Consider the following 10,687-nt stretch of genomic DNA (forward strand, 5'->3'; position numbering starts at 1 on the left):
TAGTTTAACTTTTAGCATACTTAGGCTTCAGTTTAAGCACTAACATATATGTATATATTTGTTGTTTTTGTATGACTCATGACAAATTAAATGCACTTATAGCTGCTAAACACCACTAATAATTTCATACAAACAGCATTTAGACATGTTTATGCTATTATTGTCCTTGTTTCTGGTATTGAAACTTTGATTGAAAAGCTTTCTGCATGTTTTTATACACATTTTACGAGCTCTAACTGTCATGTTTGTTAAGTTACTGTACCAATCAGCCATGGCTCATCTCTTAAGCTGTGGTGTCCAAATAAAAAGTCTCTCCAAAATAGTTCTTTTGAATCTTTTTTTTTTCACAGAATGAAACAAAACTAGAGCAGCAACTATGGTTATTATTATGTATTAATGATAAATCTGCTGAGGGTGGTGCTTTTAGCTCTGCAGCTGCACCACTCCATGAGTCACCGGCTCACATGCAGGACTGTGATGGATGTCCTGCGGTCCCCACGTGAGGGATGAGAGCTGCGTTGCGTTAGTCAGCAGTTCTCCGACGTGGGCGGCGATGATATAGTCAACCTGCCCTTTGAAATGAGGCGATTATGCTGCTGATCTGCATGTTCACCTGGATTACAGACGGTGATTAAACCCAAGGTGGACCCAGAGGGGAGTGCACCGCCTCATCCCCCCTCCCAAAAAAAAAACCACCTACAAAAGGCCCCCGCCGGCTGCCACGCTCACCCTAAGTCCCTCCGTTGTGTGACTGTGAAGAGGGATAACCTCCGCTTCACAGTAGACCAATCGGGGTGAGCGGTCTGTGCAGCCAAATAACAAAAACATCCAGCTCGTTCACTCGGGTGCCGGGGGGGAGAACACGATGGGCAACTCGACAGGAAGCACCGTGGACGACCTGCAGGCGGTGGAGATGCACCTGTGGTACAAGAAGTTCATGACCGAGTGCCCCTCGGGGCAGCTCACCCTGCACGAGTTCAAGCAGTTCTTCGGGCTGCGGGGGCTGGACCCGGAGGCCAACGCCTACATAGAGCAGATGTTCCGCACGTTCGACATGAACAAGGTGAGATGCTGACATTTACTATTTTTATTCAGGAGCGGAGAGATGAACTTTTTAAAAAGCAAGGTGCGATGGTTCTTGTAGGGTTTCTCTATGAGCCTTTTTTTGCATTAAAAGAGAGAAAGTTGATCATGACAAACTCAATCAGCACCGTATGAATGTAAATACATTTTTTAACCAAGACAATGAAGAACTTAAATGTCTAAATCACAGCAAAATCATATGATATAAAAGAAAAAAAAGCATCAAAACCTTACTAATTGAGCCCTTGACTAAAGTGAATGTAAGGCCTTTTTGGCTTAAAAGGTCACATGTGATGATAAACTAAATATTGTGCACATATATTTGGGTATCTGAAGTCCCTAACTAACCCTAATGGTGATAGCAAGACAACAGAAAGAACATAGATCAGAAAACATGTGATTTAACAAGCTATTCAGATTTGTCTTTTATCTAAACTTGAGCGTTTCAGACAGTTACATTCATACTGACATTACATGTAACAATAAAGCATGTAAACATGTTTTACTAGAAACCTAAGACACAAATATGTACTTTATAATTATAATGCCGCAAATTAATTGACCTTCTATTAATCATCCAATAATTTGAGCTCTAAAACAGATTAAAAACACTCAAGATCTGTTCGTTTTTTACTTTTAAAACGTCAGAATCATGTTCATCACGTGACCTTCCAGCAACGAGCGCTTCAGATGAGATTAATGAAGTCTCTGAACACGGCGACAGGGTCAATGCAAGATGTGTCCGTCTAAGAAGTTATATTTAGTCCCTCCCTTCGGCTCACAAAGGGCAGCGGCAATCTCTCTGCATGATTTAAACTGAGAGATTATCTGCGAGACGACTGCTTTGATGCCAAGATTGTTCCTCAGACGGCCCCTGGAGATAATCCTCCAGCATCCATTACGCACAGATAGCGTTTTTTTTAGGAGGTTGTCTGTTAACTGAGGGCCTGATTCATCAAATGGTTTTTAATAACAAGCATGTCATGCATGATAGCTTATTTATGCCTGCAGGACGGCTACATTGATTTCATTGAGTACGTGGCGGCCCTCAGCCTGGTGATGCGCGGAAAGATGGAGCACAAGCTGCGCTGGTACTTCAAACTTTACGACGTGGACGGCAACGGCTGCATCGACCGCCACGAGCTCCTCAACATCATCAAGGTGCAGTAATGCGCGTGCACGCGCCACACGCGGCCTTGCACCGCGGCTCCCGCAGCCTCGACACGGGCGGATTGATTTATTTATTGTTTTACTCGTGTTCCTCGCAGGCCATCCGCGCAATCAATGGGAATGAAAGTCAGGAAACATCTGCTGAGGATTTCACGAACCGCGTGTTTGACAGGATTGATATCAACGGAGACGGTGAGAGAGTTCAGGAGCTAATCAATCACATCGTTTAGATTTGTATCAGCTCCAGCGCAGGAAACACACGCACATGGGATGTGCTGTATAGGTTGCCGTTAACACAACAAGCAACTCTTGCACGTGTGGATATACATAGTTCTATATATTATTTACATATTGTACACACACATATATCATTGTTTACATATATATGTAAATATATATATATTTACATATTTCTTTAAATGCAATCTCCTTCCTTATTTATTACTTTATATATACAAATATATTTACATATGTGTATTTAAATTAAATCTTCCCCCTTATTTATTTATTTAGATATATAGTTACATGTATGTGTATATATATTATTTACATGTATATATATATATATATGTCTTTAAATGCACTCGTCCCCCTCCTTTAGGCGAACTTTCCTTGGAAGAGTTCGTAGCCGGCGCACGCAGCGATGAAGACTTCATGGAGGTGATGATAAAGAGTCTGGACCTCACGCACATCGTGACGATGATCCACAACCGGAGGCACAGCGTTTAGGGTCCTCCCCGTCCGCGGCGACACCCTAAAAGGCCTCGGCGCTCGGCCTCTGATATAGACTGAGATTTCTATTAAGATGGAATACTAGAACTGCAGTGGGCTGCAGACACGGAGTGGTCCCATGTCTTATCTTCTAAAACAGTGACACACATTGCACTTTAAATGCAACCTTTGCAAACTGCTCTTGTTTATCGACGCTGAGCTCTTCCCAGGCCACATTGGAGCGAGGGACGATCCCTCATCAGTCCGCCGCCAATTCCCCCGAGGAAAAGGAGGGAGATAAAGGAGAGTGGCAATTATATGCACTTCTAAATATACTTCTAACTATCTTTACCTGTTCTGGCCTCAGCAGTGTGCTTCACGTCTTTATGCAAATTCAAGAGGCTGTAAAATACAGGAGCAGGTAAACGTGTTTTAGTCGCGTGCAGATTCTCAAACGATTACCTTTTCACCCAAAAATTATATGTTTTTAACTTTTTTTTAAGTTTGAAAAATAAAGTTGAAAGAGAAAACTTGTGGTTTTGTGTTTCATTGACTGAATGTCTTCACGGGCCTTAAATTAAATGTTGCGTTTATAAGCAGTATATGAATATTGAATAAATTATTTATATATATTACTCTTTAAGTAGTTGAACAGAACTTCAAGGACATTTTGAAGTGTTTAAATGCAGTATTTACCAACAATAAACTTCTAGTTAGAGTCAACATGTTAAATCTTAGTGGTAACTAGATTAGGATTATAGGCAGAATATTCGTTCAACATTTGTAGTATTTCCTCTCATCTTTGTTTTTTTTTGTTAATTAATGATCATTTTTGTCCTTTTAAAAAGTCTAGTTTGAATTGAATGGCTATGAACGAGTATATTGGACACAATAAATCCTCATAAAAGCTTGTTCATTGTCTCCATTACAGTGTCAGTATCCTGTGACGTCAGTCTTTAACCTCACCCAGCAAAGTAAACAAATGAAAACATCACAGAAACAAACTTCTCCCTTTGAGCGAGGTCGATGACTCAACTGCACGGTGCAAAGTCGCTCTGTGTCAGATAAAAAAATGCTAAACCTGTATCATATTCATCTCTTTTGCTCTCACTATTTTCAGCAGGATGACCTATATTATAAACTCGTTTATATTGTGTTAGAAGAGGAAACAGAACTCTGAATGTTTTCTTTAAATACACAACAAATGTAAAAGGAGGCTTTTAAATATAAAGCGAAATTGCCAATATGGCATTTATTTGATACAAAAGCAAATATACATCATGGACAGTTATAAGAGATGAACAAAATAAGTTATTTCAGCCACCACAAGGGGGCAGCAACTTAATTGGATTAACATTGCTCCACAAAAATCCCAACAATAATCTGAGCTGTTCGTTTGGCTCATGTATAAATCCCTCTTTTGTCTCGCTGCTCACCGTGTGTCGTCCCTCTTTTCTCCTCAGCGGCCTCACAGGAAGTCATAAAGGTAATTGACAATCTCAAAATTCACCGTCCTGGAAGATAAATCACACAAAACACTTTTTTTTTTAAAGAAAACAAAACATGAAAAGGGTTCATTTACTTCAGTAATTCTGCTTTCAGCCTTGAGTATTAACGCACACACACAAACACACACACACACCTGGAGATGCCACAGATGAAGTTCATGGAAACGGCACATTTGTACTTCGGGGCGTCGAGCTGGTCGTCATGGCTGACCTGAGTCAACAGCTGTAAGGTCACCAGAGAGGAGATCTGGGTGGAGAATGGAGGGGGAAACATGGAGTGACTCTCTGCTCCACTTCTCCCATCACAGCTTCTCCTCACTTTGATGCAAGGCACTAAATGATCCGAGATACGGGGGTCGAGCCTAATTTCCTAAAACCCCTTTCGTGCTCTCGCTCCATAAATAGATCGGCATTTGGCCACGGATCCCGACGCTCACGACCATACGGGGTCATCTGAGACGGTCATTAGGCTTGATCGAACATGACATAATGTGTTATTTGCACCTAGATGTAAGGGTGAAAAAACTCATTTAAAATCCTCTGATTATTATAGTGTTAATTTGCTTATCTGGAACATGAAGAGGGGGGAGCATGAAATTAAATAATTTTCTATATTCTCCAACAGCCACTTTATAGACCCATGAGACTTCCTACAGCTAACTTCGGGAGTCACAATCACGGAGAAAGATTACACTAATGAAGGGCAAAATGAAACCGCTGCAGAGCTCAGTTTAACGAGAAGCAATACAGACAGTTAGGGAGGTTAATTCAAGTATTAGAGTTCTGGATGGGTACTTTTAGTGTTCTGCGGACAGACATCGATTTTTTTTACGAGTCTCATCCTCACCGTGAGGGAATTAAACAGTCATAAACACACAAATGTTTGTGGTCTTGGATCCCGGCTTTTCTAAGAAGTCGTTTGAGAAAGTTAAAACGCAACTGAACAAAGTGAGATTTTGATGAAACGTTAAGAGGATCACAAAGTTACTAGAGTTCATCTTGGATGTCTTTACCAAATTTAATGGCAATCTATCCAATAGTTTCACTAAAAAAAAAAGCATTAATCAAGTCAACAAGGGTCACCAAGGTCAGTAGGATTCATCTTTTCAATTGAGTTTAATGTCATAGCCAATCCATCGAAATGTTGAGATTATTGGGCATTTCCATCCCTTTATTAGTTTATAACATGTAAAAAGAAAAGTTCCTTTTAAGGAATCCGAGGAGCCTCTTCCAAGTCTTTTCTTCTGTGTGAGTTAATTGTACCTGTGCACTGTTAGCTGAATGTTTAGAGAAACAATAGAAAATATTATCATCAAGCAGCCGATTGGCCAGCGGACCTGGGAGAAGATGCTGGCGGTGGGGGCGACTCTGCTGTCCACCACGCTGTAGAAGATGGCGAGCAGCCGGTCCAGAGGAAACGGCTTTGGCCCCAGGAGATGGTTACTCGTCTAGGAAACAAGATGTTGACATTATATCAACGGGCTGAATCTGATACTTAAATCCGATCAGTGTTGCGATAAGATGATCACCTTCTCATTTTTCTTCAAGAAGTTCGTCTTTCTGATTTTACCGTGGTGCTGTTGGGAGGAAACAGAGAGACGTGAACACTTAAAAACTATTACCAAATACCAATTTGCCAAGAGAGTGGTGTAACAGATAAAACTCCCGTACCTTTACAAAGAAGCGCTTGTCGGTGCGGGCCGGGTTGTAGGACGCCAAGTAGGCGGCAATCAGCAGGAACTTGGAGTAATAAGGAAGTTCAACGTGCGTGTGAGCAGATAAACCTGAGGGGAAATGAATGCAATGAGACGGCTGGACTCTATCTGGGAACCTAAATGCACTTTCACACTGAATAACAGATGCTCAGTGCAACCCGAGAGGTTTTAGTGTGACGCATTGATGTAATAATAATCACATTTTGCCTGTGAATTCGAGGGTGTCACATCTGCTCTGCAATCGTGCGACAACATTAAGTGCAACAGTGTGTGTGTGTGTGTGTGTACCTCTGAAGGCTCCACTCTCCTTCTCCTCCATTTGCTGCATCTTCTCCCACTGAAGGCTGCAGAGAGAAAAGAGAAGACGCGACTATGAAAGAGAAACCGCGGCGTCAACAACATCCACGTCGACTCAGGTTGGTTCGCCAGAACAAAACGGGCAGAATTACTGAGCCGAGTCGTGACATCACCAGCGATGAGAACACACCTGGATACTTCTCGCAGGTAAACCGTCTGCATGGCTTTCTTCAAATGAGGCTCCATGTTCCTCCACAGCTTGTGTGTGTCGCTCTCTTTCACTGAAGACACAAAAGCAAGCGCAGCATTGTTGTCAAAGACATATTTATAGCAGGTGACTAGTGCAGGTTGGATGTGTAAAGAGACGACTGTAGCCGACACATTCACCACAGCAACTTTCTTTGGTGATAACGTCTCCATGTTTATAGCTTGTTCTATAACCCCCCCCACCCTCCCCTCAACTCCCTCGCCCTTAATTGGCCAATCTATTACTGCGGCCTTGAAGGGCATCGACGTGATTGAAAGATCCCTTGAAATTAACACAAATAAAAGGGTGAAATAAGGTATTGTTAAATATTGATCGGCTGTCAGATGAATGAATACGCCTCTTTACCTTTGCCTTCCGCTAACGGTTCGCAGAACTTTGAAAAGTTGAGGGCCGCCTAGTTGAAAAGAGAAAATTAAGAAATCAATGACGCGAGACTGAGAGAAAATCAACACAATTAAACATCTTGTCTGACTTATGAGTATGAAAGTGTGTGTGTGTGTGTGTGTGTGTGTCTGACCAGGTGGCGCAGCTCTCTGAGGTCCCGACAGACGGAGTAGAAGACTCCCAGCAGGATGTTGATGTAGGACGAGTAAAACTCAGCGGAATATGAAGGATGTTTGTCGTGGGACAAAATCTGGTGCAGCTCACCTTGAGAGACATGAGGGGACAGACAGACACACACACGCACACAAAAGTCTGTCACTTTACCCGCACAAAAGCAGGGATATTATAAAAAGAAATACATCTCCTCACATGTCAAGTACGATCATTCACCCCCCGCTAAAGTGCTGAATATACACAGTGGTGTTTTTATAATGCAATATTCCTCCTCGAGTGTTAGAACAAACTCGCAGGTACAAATCTCACATCTCACGCTGCATCCGCCAAGCGTGTGTGTCATCATTATGCAGTGTGGTGGGAGTGTATGCATGCACACTGGCTGATGATGTCATGTGTGTGTTTCTACCTTTACTGTAGTCTGGGAAATGGAGCAGAAGGGGCTCGAAACAGCCGGTGTTTGGTCTGAACTTGTCCCAGACGATTTCACTGAGCAGGATGACGGTGACGTTGTCCTCAACCTGAAGAGGACACACAAGTAGATCAACATAAGTACATTTACATAAGTACACCGACATATGACAGTGGTTTTGTACTACAAGTGGATTCAGTGAGAGCAGGTCTCCATGGCTACAGACATTGCCACCAATTCAATTTAAGGGTTTTATTCATTTATATACAACGCTCACCTACACACACACACACCATACAGTTTCTTAAGAAATATCATAATAAAAATCAGTTACAGTCATATCGACTTGCTTTTAGTGCAATTCCTCATGTCACAAAAAAAGTACCTTAAATAATATAAAGAAGAAATAATCTGTTATGTTAATCTATTTTCACAGAGGTCATAAAAATAATAATGACATTGATAATAATGATGAAATTACACATTGGTGACACAACAACGCTGCATCCTTATCATTGCTTCAGATTCCTGCATGGCAGCACTGAAGCGATGTGACATTTCCTCTCAACACTCACAACCCACCAGAGGACTAACAGGAATAAAAACTTTGGTGTCTTTAATTAAAATGCTGTGACTGGCCGCCATTCTTCCAGCCCCAACAGCTTTATGAAGGAGCACCAGACACTCAGCTCAAGGTCGTTCATTATAAAAGAAGCTCCTCCGGTTCCACACTGTGTGGCTGACTTGATAGATAAGTTTTCTCACCAACTCCTGAAGACGCAGGAGAGCGGGGAGGAGGTTGGCATCGGCGTCTCTCAGAAGCTCGGCTTTTTCCATCACCTGAAAAACATACATGCAACGTGCATTTCAGCTTACATCACAACATCCATATTCAATCAACTCGCGGCACTTTAATTTACACGTGCGTTCTCTTTCACATCATCACAATGAAGACAAAAGACTAGAATACACCTCACTAATTCTCCCGAGGCTAACGCGTCTATCTGCACGTTATCACTATGATATTATCATGCAAACGTTTAAGTGACAAAGAATACATTATTTGACATGCCATGGATGACAGAATTTAGTGCCGCAAGCGAGTGCACGACACTCACGATGTATCGCGTCTGCTCGCCAGGAGCCTGGGAGCACTGCTGTCTGTAGATGCGTACAAAGTCAGACAAGGAGGGACTGCGGGGGAGCAGCGAGGCGGCGGCGGCGCCGAAGAAGGACAGCAGGACTTGTTCAAAGAGCAACGCCACGGAAACACATTCGACACAGCTGACTGTGGCGTGAGGCAGCTGCAGAGAGCAAGATGAGGAAGAGACAATCAGTGAGAAAAACTAATTCATCTGCAACTATTTTGAAATTAAATTAATCAATTCAGCCAATTATGTTTTTAATGTCTCTCTCACCTCAAGTTCCTTCAGCAAAACATGCATCACATGACTCTTCCCGGAAGACCGATGACCATAGATGAAGATTGAGGGGTAGCTGAACTGGTTTGGCTGAAAGAACGAGATTCAGCACATTTGTACTCAATACAACATCACAGTTCATTCATATACAAAGAACATCAAAAATGTATCTCAATATGTATTTGTCAACAAATAACCTATTATAATAAATGGACAGATGACTACCTCATGTACTTTCAGTCAGACTGCCTTGTAATTTCACTTTACAAATGTAAGGATCTGTTTTTATAGCCCTTTAAATATTGGAAATTGTGAAGTTATGAATATCATCACGTCATTGAAGCTGACTTTGACGTCACTTTTCTCCAAAACTGTACAGTAAAATCTCAAGGCCATACACATGGTCATAGCAGGTATCAGTCTGAACAAGACTGCGTTGTGATTTCACTTTACAAGTTTAAGGATCTGTTTTTAAAGCAGTTTGAATATTGGAAATTGTGACATTATGAATATCATTATTACATGTAAGCTGACTTTGAAGTCACTTCTTTTCCAAAACTGTACAGTAAAATCTTAAGGCCAAACACATGGACATACCAGGGGTCAATAAATATTATTAATACCACCATTAAACTGACAACTGCTAGTCCCCAAATGTAGCCAACAAAACAGCTTTTCAAATCCAAAGAGTGCTGCACAAGAAAGTACCATCAAGTATGCTGTGCTTGTACTTTCTGGAAACCTAAATACTTCATATATATTTGTGTAAGCTCGCTAGCACCTGCCTGACGTCACATAACATTACCTGGCCCATGAGCGACAGCAGCGTGCCCGCCTGGACCTCTCTGCAGGGCAGCTGATCCGAGACCCGCTGGAGGCTCTCCGGCTCGTGTCCTGGATGTTGTAACAGCGCTGACATGCTGATCTCAGTCCAGCCAGCCACCCACAGGTCAGTGACAAACCGTCACACACGACGGTATTCAGTATAAAAACGCAAAAAACGAGGAACACTGTCGGAAGCTATTCGCTGTAAACGCGACAAGGTGCTCTGAAAGTAGACACTTCTGATAATTAAACGTTATTTTATCCTAAAACGCGGCGAAAAGCTAAGTTAAAAAGTTGAAAACGCGTGTAAACAGTCGAGGACACTTTCACGGAAGTTTCCCGCGCGCCTTCAGATTACGTCACATGACGCGGCATCGTTTGCCAGCCAATCACAAGTCACGCAAAGGATCACGGGTAATGGAGTTTGTGGCTCTAAAACGCTCAGTTGTGAAATGAAAGGACAGAGGATCCTTTTATATACTTAAAACATATTAATTATATGTATGTCCAATTATATAGCCCTACATTATACTTATTCGACGTGTTAAAGTATTATATTGTCTTATAATTTCGTGAGAGCTTCTTCTTCTTCTTCTTCTTCTTCTTCTTCTTCTTCTTAATACAATATATTGTATTTGTGCATGTGTCAATATCCACTCAATCGGGGTGTAAATGTGGTGCAGTTGCGGCATTATAGGAGCATTACATGAAGGACTATT

At 41.9% G+C, this 10,687-nt stretch overlaps 2 protein-coding genes across 3 annotated transcripts; one reads left to right on the forward strand and one right to left on the reverse strand.

The window, feature by feature from the left end:
- The first annotated feature begins 865 nt into the window (after positions 1-865).
- guca1aa (guanylate cyclase activator 1Aa) lies at positions 866-3,059 on the forward strand. The gene is made up of 4 exons (XM_068586389.1): positions 866-1,063; positions 2,095-2,244; positions 2,352-2,445; positions 2,855-3,059. Exons 1-4 carry the CDS (start codon positions 866-868, stop codon positions 2,980-2,982), a joined length of 570 nt encoding a protein of 189 aa, XP_068442490.1. The 3' UTR covers positions 2,983-3,059.
- On the reverse strand, positions 3,005-10,364 carry orc5 (origin recognition complex, subunit 5). Of its 2 annotated transcripts, XM_068586388.1 has the most exons (15): positions 9,949-10,364; positions 9,141-9,233; positions 8,841-9,026; positions 8,488-8,562; positions 7,720-7,831; positions 7,270-7,400; positions 7,098-7,146; positions 6,675-6,765; positions 6,476-6,531; positions 6,144-6,256; positions 6,002-6,049; positions 5,810-5,920; positions 4,607-4,719; positions 4,401-4,478; positions 3,005-3,366 (listed from the first exon to the last, which is right to left on the reverse strand). In XM_068586388.1, the coding sequence occupies exons 1-14, from the start codon at positions 10,060-10,062 to the stop codon at positions 4,433-4,435; spliced, it is 1,338 nt and encodes a 445-aa protein (XP_068442489.1). In that variant the 5' UTR covers positions 10,063-10,364; the 3' UTR covers positions 3,005-3,366; positions 4,401-4,432. The 2 variants fall into 2 exon arrangements, with proteins under 2 accessions (XP_068442489.1, XP_068442488.1); XM_068586387.1 differs by lacking the exon at positions 3,005-3,366 and having other exon boundaries at positions 4,192-4,478; positions 9,949-10,363.
- Positions 10,365-10,687: the final 323 nt, after the last annotated feature.

This window comes from Clinocottus analis, unplaced genomic scaffold (assembly GCF_023055335.1).
Source record: "Clinocottus analis isolate CAN_PGR_092001 unplaced genomic scaffold, fCliAna1.0.p SCAF_20, whole genome shotgun sequence".
Lineage (NCBI taxonomy): Eukaryota > Metazoa > Chordata > Actinopteri > Perciformes > Cottidae > Clinocottus > Clinocottus analis.

What these genes read in the sequence shown, in the direction of transcription:
- guca1aa (XM_068586389.1), top strand. Translation starts at nt 866, where the DNA reads ATGGGCAACTCGACAGGAAGCACCGTGGACGACCTGCAGGCGGTGGAG. An exon ending in GCACGTTCGACATGAACAAG is followed by an intron (nt 1,064 to 2,094) that starts GTGAGATGCTGA and finishes TTATGCCTGCAG; the next exon opens with GACGGCTACATTGATTTCAT. An exon ending in GATTGATATCAACGGAGACG is followed by an intron (nt 2,446 to 2,854) that starts GTGAGAGAGTTC and finishes CCCCTCCTTTAG; the next exon opens with GCGAACTTTCCTTGGAAGAG.
- orc5 (XM_068586388.1), bottom strand. Translation starts at nt 10,062, where the DNA reads ATGTCAGCGCTGTTACAACATCCAGGACACGAGCCGGAGAGCCTCCAG. An exon ending in ACCGTTAGCGGAAGGCAAAG is followed by an intron (nt 6,766 to 7,097) that starts GTAAAGAGGCGT and finishes TTGTGTCTTCAG; the next exon opens with TGAAAGAGAGCGACACACAC. An exon ending in CCGCCAGCATCTTCTCCCAG is followed by an intron (nt 4,720 to 5,809) that starts GTCCGCTGGCCA and finishes TTCTCCACCCAG; the next exon opens with ATCTCCTCTCTGGTGACCTT.